The sequence below is a fragment of the Pagrus pagrus genome (assembly GCF_965226575.1).
Source record: "Pagrus pagrus genome assembly, chromosome: 8".
Classification (NCBI taxonomy): Eukaryota; Metazoa; Chordata; class Actinopteri; order Spariformes; family Sparidae; genus Pagrus; species Pagrus pagrus.
In genome coordinates, this window is record NC_140192.1 from 12343326 (window position 1) to 12359154 (window position 15829).

General features: G+C 39.2%; 2 protein-coding genes across 2 annotated transcripts; both read right to left on the reverse strand.

The window, feature by feature from the left end:
- Positions 1-7207: 7207 nt before the first annotated feature.
- LOC311261126 (uncharacterized protein) lies at positions 7208-11538 on the reverse strand. The gene is made up of 2 exons (XM_084359521.1): positions 11077-11538; positions 7208-10146 (listed from the first exon to the last, which is right to left on the reverse strand). The coding sequence occupies exons 1-2, from the start codon at positions 11462-11464 to the stop codon at positions 8741-8743; spliced, it is 1794 nt and encodes a 597-aa protein (XP_084215647.1). The 5' UTR covers positions 11465-11538; the 3' UTR covers positions 7208-8740.
- Positions 11539-11622: 84 nt separating this feature from the next.
- LOC311261835 (uncharacterized protein) lies at positions 11623-15521 on the reverse strand. Its single transcript, XM_084360843.1, has 2 exons — positions 15051-15521; positions 11623-14595 (listed from the first exon to the last, which is right to left on the reverse strand). Exons 1-2 carry the CDS (start codon positions 15436-15438, stop codon positions 13241-13243), a joined length of 1743 nt encoding a protein of 580 aa, XP_084216969.1. The 5' UTR covers positions 15439-15521; the 3' UTR covers positions 11623-13240.
- Between the last annotated feature and the right edge of the window lie 308 nt (positions 15522-15829).

The following is a 15829-nucleotide window of genomic DNA, read 5'->3' on the forward strand; positions in this document are numbered from 1 at the left end:
CTCAGTGGAATCATATTGTGATTATGTTTAATTTATCATGTTACAGCAGGATGAAAAACTGACCCAGTGAGTTGTGGAAGTTCTTGTTTTTCATGTGAAAAGTCATTGCATTCAACAAAAATTTAGTGTTAGAGCTGAAAATATCAAATAATTAGTCAATGGATTGACAGAAAATGAATTGGATTACTTGTTTTGTCAGTTTTGAGCAAGAATGCCAACAATTCAAAGGTTTTATCTACTCAAATACGAAGATTTATAATTTTCTTTGCATCCTTTGATGATAAATCAAATATCTTTTGAGAAGAAAAGAAACCATCTTTTGGTTTTGGACTGTTTGTCAAACAAAATAAGACATTTGAAAATTCCCTATTGGGTTCTAGGGTCATTTAAGACTATTTTCTATGAAAAATGATCAATGATCACCAGATTACTGATAATGAAAATAATTGTTCACTGCACCCCAAATCAGGTTACATGTGATTTACCTGAATATTAGGAAAAATATGATTGATTTCACAACAGCTTGAACCAAACTTCTTTCTTGAATCATGTGTCTTTCTACCTTGTAACTGTACATGAAAATGTGTCCCACTTTGCCTCCCTTCCACGCAGACTTCCACAGGGGCACAAGGTCAAACTAGAACACAGAAAAAGCCCAGGAGCCTCCAGGAGATATCTGGAGAATGCCGAACATGGCCGACAAATGAAGACACAGCTGCGCTCGTCTGAGAGCTCCCAGTCTCTCAGGAACGTGGAGTTATGAGGCCGCTCACACACGACTCTGTTTGCTTAGTCTCTGACACGGAAAGACAACCAACACAAGAGATGGGAAGAGAGAGAGAGAGAAAGGAGGAAAGGGAAGAAAAAAGAGGAGACGATAGTGGGTGGGAGAAAGACTGATGGTAAAGTAGAGAGATCAAAGTGAGCACAAAGACAGATCCCATAAAGAAAGAGTAATACCAGGAAGATATTGGAAGGACGTTGCTGTTACTGGAATGCTCTAACACCCTGCAGGCCCCCTAACACATGATCAGCCTGGACTGCTTTCACAACAAGTGGAAGTCAGACACTTGTTAAAGTCATATGCCCTTTTAGAGAAACATTAACAAATACAAGCACCAGCTGCTTTAATTCATTCTAATCTGGGGCCACAAGAGTGTTCAGGGGCTTTTTATTTAATTTACTAACAGATTCATTTGTTTCTTAAAAGAATGCAGAAACAGCAATATTATGTATTTTTAAAAGAAAAATTGTTCCCCAGATTCGCCATAATAACTCAGTCTAGAATCTTAAATTAGATCAAACTCCTCCTTATTCTACAACTAAAACCTTTCTTTTCCACCACCAATCACTTTCATGAGACGTCAGACGTCATGCTGCAGCCACTTTTAGATATTATTTTGTGTTTTTCCAATGGGTGTGACTCAGTCGGAAACAAAACGGTACAAAAATGTGCTCCCATCACCACATTTTATTATATTATTTTATAGATTTGACTGTTCAGTTCTTTAACGAGACTCCAAATATGGTTTCTGTCTGAGAACTGAGAGATTCAACTAGTATGTTTTCTGTAGACTTTGTATTTCCAGGCGAACTTTTGCCAAAAGTGTGCAGGAATATTTTAGGTATCTTTCTTTTCAAAACAACCAATCTTACAACTGTAATGTAACATATACATATACATGATTTGTATTGTAGCAAATGGACTACAATATGCAGAAACACTGGTATGGCCCTTTAACATTTCAGAATGGCACACACACACACACACATACACACCAGGACTCTATCCAAAAGGTGTCATTGCTCCTGGTTGGTGGCCCACTGATGTCAATCTAAAGACAAAGACACATACACACACACACACACACACACACACACACACACAGTTGAAACAGCTGGCCAAGCTAAACCTGTATCAGTGAAGGCAACAAGTTCATTTGAAGACAGGGGTTCTCTTTGAAGTCATGCCACTCGGTCAGTGAGCCAACACTATTGTGAGCTGAGGAAGATTTATGACCTCTCCAGCTCATCTCTGTTTTCCCACAGCTGCATTAACACGATCTGCTGCTAACAGCCCAGACACACAACTGACTACCACTTTTTAATGTAGTGGGTGTGATGCATTATACACTCACTCAAAAGTGATGCATACAACTACTGATTCAAGCTTTTTTTTTCTTTTTCTTTTTTGTGGGGGCTAGTGTGTAATATCTGTACATGGTAAAAGTACAATAATTGGCATTATTTGTTTCTTTTTTCTCATGCACATTTGGTTTAAATATAAAATCTGAACTTAATTTGTGTCTGGGTTTAAATCCTGATCCTGGTGACAAACTTTTGCTATGACCACCTCTCCTCCAGTGTTAAAGGGAAACTTGAGATTTATTTTCAGGGTGAGGCAGTGACAGCCCAGTCAGCCAGTGAACTGGTGCCCCCTGCTGGATATGAGCAGGTACTTATTGGCAGCTCGAAAGGTGCTAAGAACTGAGATTTTGATACTTTCTGGTAGGTCTGGATGATATGACCCATCATCTATACCAAAATCTATTATAATATTTATCCTGATGATTATAAATGTAACGAGGATTGTTGTTTTATACGTCAATATGCATTTTTTTTATATCATGTTGCTGTCATTTCTGATCAGTCTGTGGTTTTTTATTTACAATAGACCAGTTCTTGGCTGTTGGCTGGTTTGTTGGTTGTTGTTGTTGTTGTTTTGTTGTTTCTATATATAACTACATACTAATTTTGGCATTTTTCTTTGAAAGATGAAAATTGATGGATTATCAGAACTGTTGGAAGAATAATTTTCTGCCAATTTTCTGTCATCTGTTGCTGTCCCACCCACCACATGCTGATAATACATTCAAGCACTGGTGGACTGGTGGACTGGTGATTGGCAGCCCTGATGCCCCATATTGGAAAAAAAAACATTGCGAAAGTGCCCTCTTGGACGCTCCTACAGAAGATAAAATATAATAAAGTGCCCTCTAGGGTGCCCCTCCAGTGGAGAAAATGTGATAAAGTGCCCTCCCTTCACTATATATATGTCACGACTTTCGGTGTGCTGGTGCGCCATCGCACACAGCCGGTGCCCTTTTTATTTTTTTCGTCCCTCCCCCTCAAACATCCTGAGTCCACCACTGCATTCAAATGTCTAACAGCAGTCGCATACTTTAACAGCAGGCAGAATAATGCTTCTTCTGCTCTCTTTTCTTCAGCTACACAGACTACACAGCAGGTTTAAAGGCCCTTTAGAGCTCCGCCATTATCCCTGTAAGAAAAACAAGTTCTCACTACATTCAGTCTAAATTATTGCAACAATTGAGCTGCACTTAAAGGTCATTATTTATGTTAGAGCTCAGGCTGCCAGGTTGAAACCAGAGCATCACTCTCCTATGGCTCAGATGGAACTGGTGGAGCGTAAGAACAAAGAGGTAATGCCACTATTACACATCTGTAATGTGTCTGCTCCTTCTTGGCTCCCTGATGGTGGAATAACTGTCCTACTGTGATCAGAAGAGCAGTCGCTTCCTTCTTAGAAAGTCATCTTTTTCGACTATTACCTCATGTCACCTTGAAACAGTCAGATTCCATGTCTGCTTTTCACTCAAAAGTTTCCATAAAACTCCCCTCTCACAGCTCTTCAAATACCATACTGACGTCATGGAAATATTAGAGAAATATTGTACTGGCAATTGTAATACTTTCAATTGTTTGGCTCTAAATTTAGCAAAGTAGGAAAAAGAGGTTTGTCCTGTTGTTGTGCTGATTATGCGCTCTGCATAATGGCATCAGTTTAAGGCCTGAAGCGTGAAAACACTAGAAGTCTTTAAAGTAGACAGAGACATGGAATAGATTCAAACTTCTGGGAGCAATATAATTCTGGCAGAATTACATACATAAATGGGGTCTTTGATATGTAAAAACTGGATTGCTAAGAAAGTCACACAGATTTGGCTGTGTGTAATGTAAAAATACAAGAAAATAAAAGGAGTCATAATTCAGGAGAGATGGTGGGAGTCCACAATGTTTGTCCTTCACATTTTCAGTAATATACTACATGCTTGTGAAAATGTGCCTACAGCTGCCACACTGCGTGAGACATCATCGTGTACGCAAGTGTTTGTCTTTCATCAGTTACAGAAGTTCAACTGCAACATAACTTTTTTTCTAAATAATGACTCAAAGCTATTAGTCGATCTTCAAAATTAAGACTTATTTTCTGTTGATCGATCCTTGATCCTTGCAGCTCTAATTTATGCACACATATACTCTGTTTTGAAGTGCTGAGTCTCAAAGGACAATGAGAAACTTTACGAGTGATGAAATTATTAGGCAATTAATTTATTTAACATCTGTGCAAACTAATGCAATCCAATACAGCATTTGTCCCACTTTTAACTTTTGAGTTTTTCTGTTGACACTGTAGAGGTTAGTGTTGTCACGATACTGTCATTTCGATACAGTACCTTGAAAAATATCAATATTCACTAGCGTGTTCGATATACTGAAACAACACTGAGGGCATTAAAGTTTTGATATTATTGAAAGATTAACATAACAAGGCTTATGCACTCTGTGTTTCTCAGTTAATGTATTTATGGAGGGCGCGGGACTATGTGGGCACTGCAGCAGCGTGTGTGGCAACCTCGCAATCAGAGAGGAGAGCGAAAAATCGCTAGTACAGGTGTATCGAAACTGTTTCAAACATTCAGAATCGATACTGAACAATTTTTCAACATTTTTGACAACACTATGGAGGTGTTAATAAGGTGTTGTTGTACTAAACTTATTTATAGCCTATTTACATGTGTTTCTTATATTCTGCTCATCTCTGTACCTATTAAAGTGCCTAATCCTAAATGCAAAAAAAAAACACAGGCCTTAGTCAAAGCATATAGAGCCGTTAAACTATATCTTAATAGATAAAATACAGCCAACAACAGGTCATGTATTTATGGTGCTTCTTATAGTGATACTTTTTGCTTCGGTACAGTCTAAATACAGTGTTAGTTCAGATTATTATACAGCCAACAGTGTATGATCAATAGTTTCAGCCTTATGAGTCATCAAACCTCCTGCCAAAATCCACTGCACACCTGTCTCTCCAGATTCCTGCACGTTTAGTCACAAATGCAACATCTACAAAAATCCCACATCCTGTGAAAATTAGAGCTCAGTTTTCAAAAACATGCATAACTTCTTACACAAAAACACAAACAAACAAAGCCAAAGCAAAACTGGGGTCGCAAAATTGCTACATTGGTAACCATGAAATTACAAGGTAACATTATAGTTTATACAGCTATAAAAACATAATTATGCACTGTGGCTTTATGAATACTGCGGCTTTCAAAATTAGGTCTCTTAGAAAAGCTAAATACCTTTCTGTTAATTTGCTCCCTTTTCCCAGGCCTTTGATTCGGCCTCTGCGGTGAGATAAACGTTTATAAATCACGGGGTTAGTGACTGAGACACTTTCTGCAAGCACACAAGTGTGTCGGGCCAGAATGAATATGGTTTTGATTTTGCAGTGCACGCCAACGCTCCAGCCAACGCTAATCACCGGGGAAAGCTTGTGAAAACCATGATGGATTTCGCAGACATGGTTTTTGAGCTCAGGGTTTCATCACAAATCCATTTAAGCTTTTATGTAATTTGGTTAAATATACAGAATCTTTTTAATCTTTTTATGTGTCCATTTTAGACACACTGGCCTTGTTGGAAAGTATGATATAGATGGGAAAATTCCCACTGAAACTGACTTCTTTATGAAACTTAAACTCTGCTCTGTGTATGTGTATGTGTGTGTGTGTGTGTGAGGGAGAGAAAGAGTGAGGGTGATGTTAACTGAACTGGCAGAGCTGACAGAAGGTAAAGATAGACATTGTCTGAGCTTAGTACTGTGGCGTTTGGTATAAGGGGCTCTGCTGTCACTAGGGTGAGACAAACAACTCAGCTTCACGCAGTCTTGACCGCTGTTCAATCCAATTACCACAGTGTTATAGCTAGAAACATTGATTCACTGAAAAACAAAATGTCAGCCGAACAATACAGGCAGTGACAGGCCGCTCCAGCCTGCTGTGCTTAATGAGAAAGAAGTTGGGGAGACTGATGTTTTTAATGAGACCAAGGAATCGGGTCTCCTGACCTGTGATGATTCCTGAGTATTTGAGGTCTAATCAGGAATACAAAGACCTCTGATTAGTTTCAATACACACAACTCACTGAGCAATTTTATTTGTTGCTCATATTTTTTAAACATAATATGTCTTGTATAATACAAAAAAAACACCTTTTTGACAGGTTAACAAGGTTTAAACTTGATTTTCAATGGAGGGGGTCTTTAACTATTTGATGCATTTTTGAGGATACTTTGTAAGATCTGCCCTAATCATCGTATTCACAATCTATTTACAGGAAACTTTTCAAGCAAGAGGTACACAGCATTACAATGCCAAGCACTTAAGATATTAATCCGATAAAAGCAGCCAACAATTATCATAACACAGTAAAGATATGTAAAAGAAATTAAATTCACAACAAACTAAAGTAAATGGACTATTTATATTGCCCTTTTCTAGTCTTGACAACCACTCAAAGCCCCTTATAAGTCAGCATTCACTCACACATCCATACACCAGAGACAGAGGCTTCATGGATCAGCATGAGGGTAAGTAGATTATTAAGGGTTTTCATTAATGGATAAATTTACAACTATATTCAGCATACACAAGTGTGATGTGGAAGCATGGAGCACATAAACTGAGAATGGACTTTACAGGGAAGTGGGGGACATCTTTTGTCCAGCAGGAAAAAATCAGCAATGACACACATTTGAATAGATCATAGACTTTATGGGGTTTTTTTTATGAGGAAAGAGTAGATGAAACTTCAACAACTGTAACAATACAGCTTTTTTTGTATGAGAATAAATATATTAGTCAAAGTAGAGTGTTTAATATTCATCTTAAAATGTCTGGAAGGGATCTTTAAATACAGTGTATAAGGCAGAGTACAAAGATCAAATAAGATATACCTACATACATCCATGCCCGAGGCAAATGGCAATGAAATATTGTGTAAGTGATTCACTTTACTTGTTCATCAAGTAGAAATCACCATAGCTAGATGGATGGTAGGTACTGTAGATGAATGATAGATAGTTCTTTCAAATAGCAATTTAGAAAGAAAACAATGCATTTTAATGTACTTTATTTTGGGCTGTTTTTTTTCCCTTTCAGTAGCCCCCCATAGGCCTACTCACACTTACTCCATTAATCACATTATGAAACTTTACAAAGTAAAACAAGTCATCCAGGATGATTACAAATATCTGCCTGTTTGAAATTGATATGGTGGTGGAGGTTGGGGTAAGCAGTGAGTGGAGGGCTGCAACCAGCTGTGCAAACACAATCTAGATGATTTATGAACCCACCTGTGAGCTGCTAATAGTCGAGCTCTGGAACCACGACCCACTGATTAACCACTGCAGCTCAGACTGATAAATGTACAGTACAAAGAGGACGGTAGGTGGTCTGACAGACAGAGACAGTGCCTGCAGTTTTCTTTCATTTTTATCATCTATTATCACTTTGTATATTCCAATGAAACGATATGCATGTACACTTCTTTTGGTATCTGACAGCAACCTCTGCAGTACAATAATATTTTGCAATGAGTGAGCCTTTGACTGTGTGTGTATATATAACAGAAAAGAGGAGGAAAGATGAAGAGATAGATAAAGCGCGCGTGAGTGTGTGCATGCGTGTGTATACAAAGGGAACAGTGAACACAGGAGTGCAGCCCCACAGCTAGAGCTCAAATAAAAAATTTTTTACTGTGTTCAGGCTACTACTCTTGAGGAAATTATACTGAAGATAATGTCTGTGGAAGAAAAATAATGTTAACATGGCATATTTGTTTAAGAGGTAATAATGAGCTACTTGCTGTAAAGCACACTTTGTGTCTGGAGGATCTCAGCTTTAATGGCTGTCTGGCACCGAAACCACTCTCAACATAACTACAAATTCTGGGTGTTACTTTAACAGCAGAATCTGTAGGTTAGCCTGATAACTTGCACATAATAATCATGAACGTATCAGAGGGATTAGAACAGCCCCTAGTGTGTAAAAGAACCCAAAAGTAAAAATAAGGAATATGTATTTAAATTTATGGAGGCTAAAAAATAACAAACTTTAATTGGGGAAATTCCCACTATTCCCACTAGATAGCCAAATGAAGTTATAATTGATTCAGTGCTGCTGGGAGGTTTCTAATGACAGATGAGCAGCATCTGTTATTTCTAAAAAAGCAGATTATTGAACATGAGGGACTATATTAAAGAGTCATACAGTCTTAATTAAGTGAGACAGAGACAAAAGGTATTAGCAGCATGAAAGCATCATAATATACTTCCCATACAAACTAAAAACAAGAAAAGGTCAGCAAATAAATTAGTTCACAATAGATACCAATGGAAATACTGCACAGGGGTAGAAAGGCAGAAATTGGCAGCCTAGATATGTGTTCACCAGGGATGCATGAAATATTAAATCATCCATCTTTGCTCACTATATCTTAGCCCGTCTTACCCTAAGGTGTGCATAAAGCATAGTACATCTTTTTAAAATACAGAAATTTGAAATGATCAGTTATCTCTATCAGCCAGGAGAAGCAGGTAAATATTGGTTATCGATGATGGCTGAAAAAAGATCCATATTGTGCATCCCTAGAATTCATACTTTGCACCTTTTTTGTTTTGTTTTTTTACATTTGATAACTTTTTCATGTCATGCACAGGTACATCATTTAAAGAACTTATACTTAGTGAAACCCCCTTATGGACTTTCATGTGCTTCTTCAGTGTTCCCTTTCTCCTGAACCCGTCTCCACACACATAGCATTTGAATGGCCTCTCGCCTGTATGGATCATAACGTGTGCTCTCAAATCTGTTATTAGGAAAAAACTGATCCCACAGGTGTCACACTTGTATGGTCTATCACCTGTGTGGATTCTAATGTGCTTTGCCAAAGATGTACTCATAGTGAATTTTTTCCCACATGCAGGGCATTCATACGGCTTCTCCCCTGTATGCACCCGAAAGTGATTCTTCAACGATGTGGAGTCTTTAAACCCCTTCCCACAGTCGCTGCAGGTGTAAGGCGTCTCACCTGTGTGAATCATTATGTGCCTATTCAAATTAGCACCACAGGTGAAGTTCTTCCCACAGGTGACGCAAACATACGGCTTCTCGCCCGTGTGAGTCCTCATGTGTGAAGTTACCTCAGCCACCTGGGCGAACATTTTCCCACAGAAGCGGCATTTGAAGGCTTTTTCTCCAGTGTGAGTTTTTGTGTGCCGTTTCAGGGTAGACGGACAGGTGAACGTCTTTTCACAGTAGCTGCATTTATAAGGCCTTTCACCAGTGTGGATTCTCATATGAACTTTCAAGTTTTTGGACAAATAATATGATTTACTGCAGTAGCTGCAGATGTGAGGCTTGTCACCTGTGTGAGTCCTCATGTGCCTCTTCATATTTGCACCACAGATGAATGTTTTCCCACAGGTGCTGCAAACATACGGCTTCTCACCCGTATGAGTTCTCCTGTGTTTGGTTAAATCACCTGACTGAGAAAATGTTTTCTCACAGAAGCAGCATTTATAGGGTTTTTCTTTGGGAGTTTTTATTTGTTGTTGGTCCTTCTTTGGTTCTGGCACAGTATGTGTCATTGGTGCCGAGTCTCTGAGGTTTTCTCCCCTGTGATTCTGGTTATCTGCTACATGGTAGGTGTCAGTTTCAGATTTTACACATACAATCTGGATTTTGTCAAGAGGATCGTCCTCTGCTGCACCTTGCAGAGTTTGTTCAGGATGTAAAAGCAGAGATTGATCTTTGAATTCAGTTTGATCATATGTAGGAGTCAACATAAAGGTATCAGTTTCCTGCTTCAGTACAAGCTGCTCTCCATCCTGACTGGTGCAGAGTTCCTCCTGTTCCTCTTTAATCTTTGGAGGCTTGGAGTCCTCTTGGTCCAGACTGGAGTCACTCTCCTGCTTACAGAGCTGCTGGTCAAGAACAACCTCCTTCTCCTCCTCCTCTTCTTCCTCCTTCTTACAGACATATTGTGGGAGCTCTGAATGGACAAAACAAGGAACAATAACGATGTTTTGCCTCATGAAGCACTGTGTGGTTTTATTGAGAATATGACTCAATTTATGATTAAAATATTAAAATTCTAAGTTTGAATTTCTTCTCCAAAACTGCATAGTGCCCCTTTAATGTCTGAAATGACATCAGTCACAAATTACCCCAAGCATCTTCTTCTGCATCATAATGCCCCATAAAAATGTTTTTCATATGAGTGCAACTTGAACAACATATACATCAATACCAACATATCTATGATAGACCAAAAACAGCCGATAAGATCTGCCAACCAGTGCATAACGGTCAGGCTCTAATTTTCAATAAGGGACATGAAACACGTTGTATTGTCATTTACATCTTATTCTATGTTTCACCCAACCAGGGACATAGGAAGTCCCTCACAGTTGGGGGTGCAGAGCTCCTTGGTGATTAATTTGAATGGTCAGGATAACAATCTGATCGTTGTGAAAAAATTATTTACAACTTGAGAGCATTTGGCACAACAGCAGACAGCCAACTTGAACACCAACATATCGTGGGTCAAAGCAGCCACATTAACCTCAGTCAACAACAGCAAGGAGATGAAGAGAGAGAAAATTCCCCAGACTCCCTTAAAAAATAGCTCAATTTTGTGAGTTGTCGAGTTCAGATTAACTTTATAAACTTTGAGAAGCGCAGTCTCTGACAAATTCTTAAGTATTTGGGCCTTCTTGTAAATTCGGCATATGTTATAGCCTCGTTTCAGGGGATGCTGCAGCCCCCTCAGCATCCATCCACCAAGCTTCATCCCTTATCCCAACCAAACGTCCTCCGATGTTCGTAACAATGATGCGAGAAATAACCAACTTGCTGAACCGTTAAGAAATATATAGCTGGTTGGTAACAAGAAAAACAACATTTGAAAAATGAAACTTACCAGGAACATTGAAGGTTTGCAACACTTTATCATCCACTATCATCTTAACGATTGCTGCTGATGAGTTCACGGCCTCGGTCAGTTGACATGCAGGTCTATCGCCGAGGACCGAGTCGAGTACTTTGAAATAGGGGTTACTCTGTGGCTGCTCGCTGCCGCTTTGGCTTTTCTTTAGTTCCCTGTACTCAGTTTTCAGCTTCCTGAATATGTTGACGATCTGGTCCAAGCTCCTGTTGTACCCCGCTGTAGACATCCCGTGTTGTATCTGCTCGTACGCGGGTTTTGTTCTCCTAGTTCCGACTAGTTTGCTCTGGACCTCAGGTGAGGACCACAGTGCAAGGAGACAGTTCGTCTCCTCCAAGGACCATTTCTTCCATTTGTCTTCCATAGTGAAACTCTCCTCTTCTTCTTCTCCATATGATTAGCCGGGCTACATTTGCAATGTTTATTTAAAAATGGCGGTCACAGTTTTACTTGTTCCGGTGGGTGACGATAATCCCGCCCACAGCCTCTGACGTAAGAGGTCAATTTGTTTTTGTTTTTTATTTTAATTTTATTTTTTTATTCAAGAACCTTAAATACATACAAACAATCCATACAAGTTCAAAATTCCAGTCCACCCACAGCACAACCAAACAGCAACAAGCAAAACAAAACACAGTTCAGAGGTCTGCTAATTGAAGAGTACATTTGAAATGCCTAAATAGTTGAATTGTTTTTGCCAATTTCTGTTTTTATCAGATTTTAATTATCAATGGAAGTCAAATATGATTTTAAATCTGTCACTTTAAAAGTGTGACAGGAGGGCAATCTTTCAAGCCATTTCATTTTATGAATGTAATATTTTGCTAAAATAATAATTACATTAATTATTTACATTTCATCTGGGGAGAAGTTGGGCTTGTTAAAAATTAGTGAAATATCAATCTTTGTTAGGGTGACATCTTTTGCAAGCATTTCTGAAAGGCATTTCTGTAACTCAAACCAAAAGGCAGTAGTATGGAAACAATCTGTAAAAATATGTTCAATAGTTTCTCCCTCACAATCACAAAACGCAAGAGGTCAAACTTTCTATCTAGAAATATAGGTCAAATGCTCATGCTTTATGTTAGTTATAGTCTAATTTATTTTAAACATAATTTAAATTGACAGATACATTATATCCAACTGCTGCATGAAAGCATCATAATACACTTTCCAGACACACACAAGAGCAAAAAAAGGTTGGCCCATAAAATGAATTCACATCAGATACCAATGGAAATACTGTACAGGGGTAGCTGACAGTTGCACAAGATGAAAATGGCAACTTAGACATGTATTTACCGGGGATGCACGATACACTACTCAAAATTAGTTAGGGATATTGAGATATTTTTCACTTGATTGTTTATTCTGTGACATATCAGAATTTTTATTTTCTATTTTGTGAATATTTTTGGTCCCCAAAAATAATGCAACACGTTTGACTTGTATTGCATATGCATGCACATATGCACCCATATCCCAATATACTTAACTAATTTTACATGTTGTCTGCTTAAAAATACAACAAATAAATAGTGCAAGTAAATGAACAACCACATGATGGCAGAATAGGACCATGAGCACGGTGGTGCTCTGCAGAGTTTGCATGTTCTCCCCTTGCGTGGGTTTCCTCCGGGTACTCTGGTTACCCCCACCTTCAAAACATGCACACCAGATTAATTCTCCCGTCAGTGCCCTTGACCAGGGCTCACATCTGGAGTCGCTGGTTCTTCAGGATGGGTTTAATGCAGAGCACCAGTTTCATTATGTTGTACATTGTATCAATATGATCAAATAAAGATTGGTTGTTTTAAAATTGAGTTATATCCCAGACAGCAGCTGACTCCGGGTGCACCAACAGAACTCTGTCTGAATCTGTAGATCCATTTCCACCAGGGGTGTCATTTCAGTTATTTCACCACTTTCGAGTCATTGTTTATGCATCTGCATCACACCTATTTGTGTGGCTCAGAGGCCTGTATCATGAAGCAAGGTCAGACAGCAATTTCTTGAAAATTACGGAAGAAAACCTCCAAGAGCAGTCAGTTCATTGGGGTTATGTTTAGAAACAAGGCTGTGAGGTGAAAACATTAAACAAGATCTACAGAGAAGTCTTTTTTTTTTTTTTACCATTTGATTACTTTTTCGTGTCATGCACAGGTACATCATTTAAAGAACTGCTACTTGGTGAAACCCCCTTATGGACTTTCATGTGATTCTTCAGTGTTGTCTTTCTTCTGAACCCGTCTCCACACACATTGCATTTGAATGGCCTCTCACCTGTATGGATCATAATGTGTGCTCTCAATTCTGTTTTTTGGATATAACCAACTCCACAGGTGTCACACTTGTATGGCCTATCACCTGTGTGGATTCTAATGTGCTTAGCCAACGCTGAACTGATTGGAAATCTCTTCCCACATGCAGGGCATTCATACGGCTTCTCCCCTGTATGCATTCGAAAATGATTCTTCAACGACGAGGAATCCTTAAACTCCTTCCCACAGTCGCTGCAGGTGTAAGGCGTCTCACCTGTGTGAATCCTTATGTGCCTATTCAAATTAGCACCACAGCTGAAACTTTTCCCACAGGTGACACAGACGTATGGCTTCTCGCCCGTGTGAGTCCTCATGTGTTTGGTTACCTCAGCCACCTGAGCAAAAGTTTTCTCACATAAGCGGCATTCAAAGGGCTTTTCTCCAGTGTGAGTTTTTATGTGTCGTTTCAGGATAGAGTGATGGATGAAGGTCCTTTCACAGTAGCTGCATTTATAAGGCTTTTCACCAGTGTGGATTCTCATGTGAACTTTCAAGTTTTTTAAGAAAAGAAACGCTTTACTACAGTAACTGCAGATGTGAGGCTTGTCACCTGTGTGAGTCCTCATGTGCCTCTTCATATTTGCACCACAGATGAATGTTTTCCCACAGGTGCTGCAAACATACGGCTTCTCACCCGTATGAGTTCTCCTGTGTTTAGTTAACTCACCGGACTGAGCAAACGTTTTCTCACAGAAGCAGCATTTATAGGGTTTTTCTTTGGGAGTTTTCATCGGTTGGTCCTTCTTTGGTTCTGGCACAGTATTTGTCGTTGGTGCCGAGTCTCTGTGGTTTTCTCCCCTGTGATTCTGGTTATCTGCTACATGGTAGGTGTCAGTTTCAGATGTGACACATTCAATCTGGATTTTGTCAAGAGGATTTTCCTCTGCTGCATCTTGCAGAGTTTGTTTAGGATGTAAAAGCAGAGATTGACCTTTGAATTCAGTTTGATCATATGTAGGAGTCAACATAAAGGTATCAGTTTCCTGCTTCAGTACAAGCTGCTCTCCATCCTGACTGGTGCAGAGTTCCTCCTGTTCCTCTTTAATCTGTGGAGGCTTGGAGTCCTCTTGGTCCAGACTGGAGTCACTCTCCTGCTTACAGAGCTGCTGGTCAAGAACAACCTCCTTCTCCTCCTCCTCTTCTTCCTCCTTCTTACAGACATATTGTGGGAGCTCTGAATGGACAAAACAAGGGAAAATAAAGATGTTTTGCCTCATGAAGCACTGTGTGGTTTTATAAAAAAATATTCCATCACACAACTTTTATGTATAACATATGAATCAGTATTTAACTGCTGTGAGAGTATAAGAGTACAAGTAGTCTGAAGTCAGGTCAACAAATCAGAGGTCAAATAAAGAAGTTAATACAAGCTGCACTATAACTTCAGTTATCCTTTACGGACTGTGTGGGAACTATTGGGCTAGGGTCAGAAATAGAAGATGGTATTGCAAGTTTTCTTTTGTTCTTAATGAAAGGTAGTCTGAGTTTTCGGGGCCATGAAATTGAGGTGACAAACTAGCAACCGTTCATTCGCTGAACCATTAAGAAATAAATAGCTGATTAGAAACAGGGGGAAACATTTATATTAAAAAAATAAAATGAAAAAAACAATTGAATTATAAAACTTACCAGGAACACTGAAGGTTTGCAACACTTTATCATCCACTATCACCTTAACGATTGCTGCTGATGAGTTCAAGGCCTCGGTCAGCTGGCATGCAGGTCTATCGCCGAGGACCGAGTCGAGTACTTTGAAATAGGGGTTACTCTGTGGCTGCTCACTGCCGCTTTGGCTTTTCTTTAGTTCCCTGTACTCAGTTTTCAGCTTCTTGAGTCTGTTAACGATCTGGTCGAAGCTCCTGTTGTACCCCGCTGTAGACATCCCGTGTTGTATCTGCTCGTACGCGGGTTTTGTTCTTGTCGCTCCGACTAGTTTGCTCTGGACTTCAGGTGAGGACCACAGTGCAAGGAGACAGTTCGTCTCCTCCAAGGACCATTTCTTCCATTTCTCCTCCATTGTGAAACACTGTTCTTGTTCTTCTTATGCCAGGCTACAAATCTGTGGGCTAAACAAACACTGTTTATGTTCCGGTGGGTCACGATAACCCCGCCCCCAGCCTCTGACGTAACCGGCCCATGTTCTTTTTTTTTCCCCTCAAAAAACTTTATTAACAATAAATTGTATAATTCTTGTAGGAATAATATTTTTCATTGCATAAAACAATACAAACATACTGCAAACTGCAAGGCTAAGTAATACATATATTAAATAATTAATGAAATGTACTTAACCAAACACCGAGGTGAAGTTAGTTTTAGGCTGGACATTTGATTCATATAAAATAAAAGAAGCAGTAAAATGTAATAAAGGAGAAGAGTCCCATTTAGTCACAATTCGGCATTGGTTT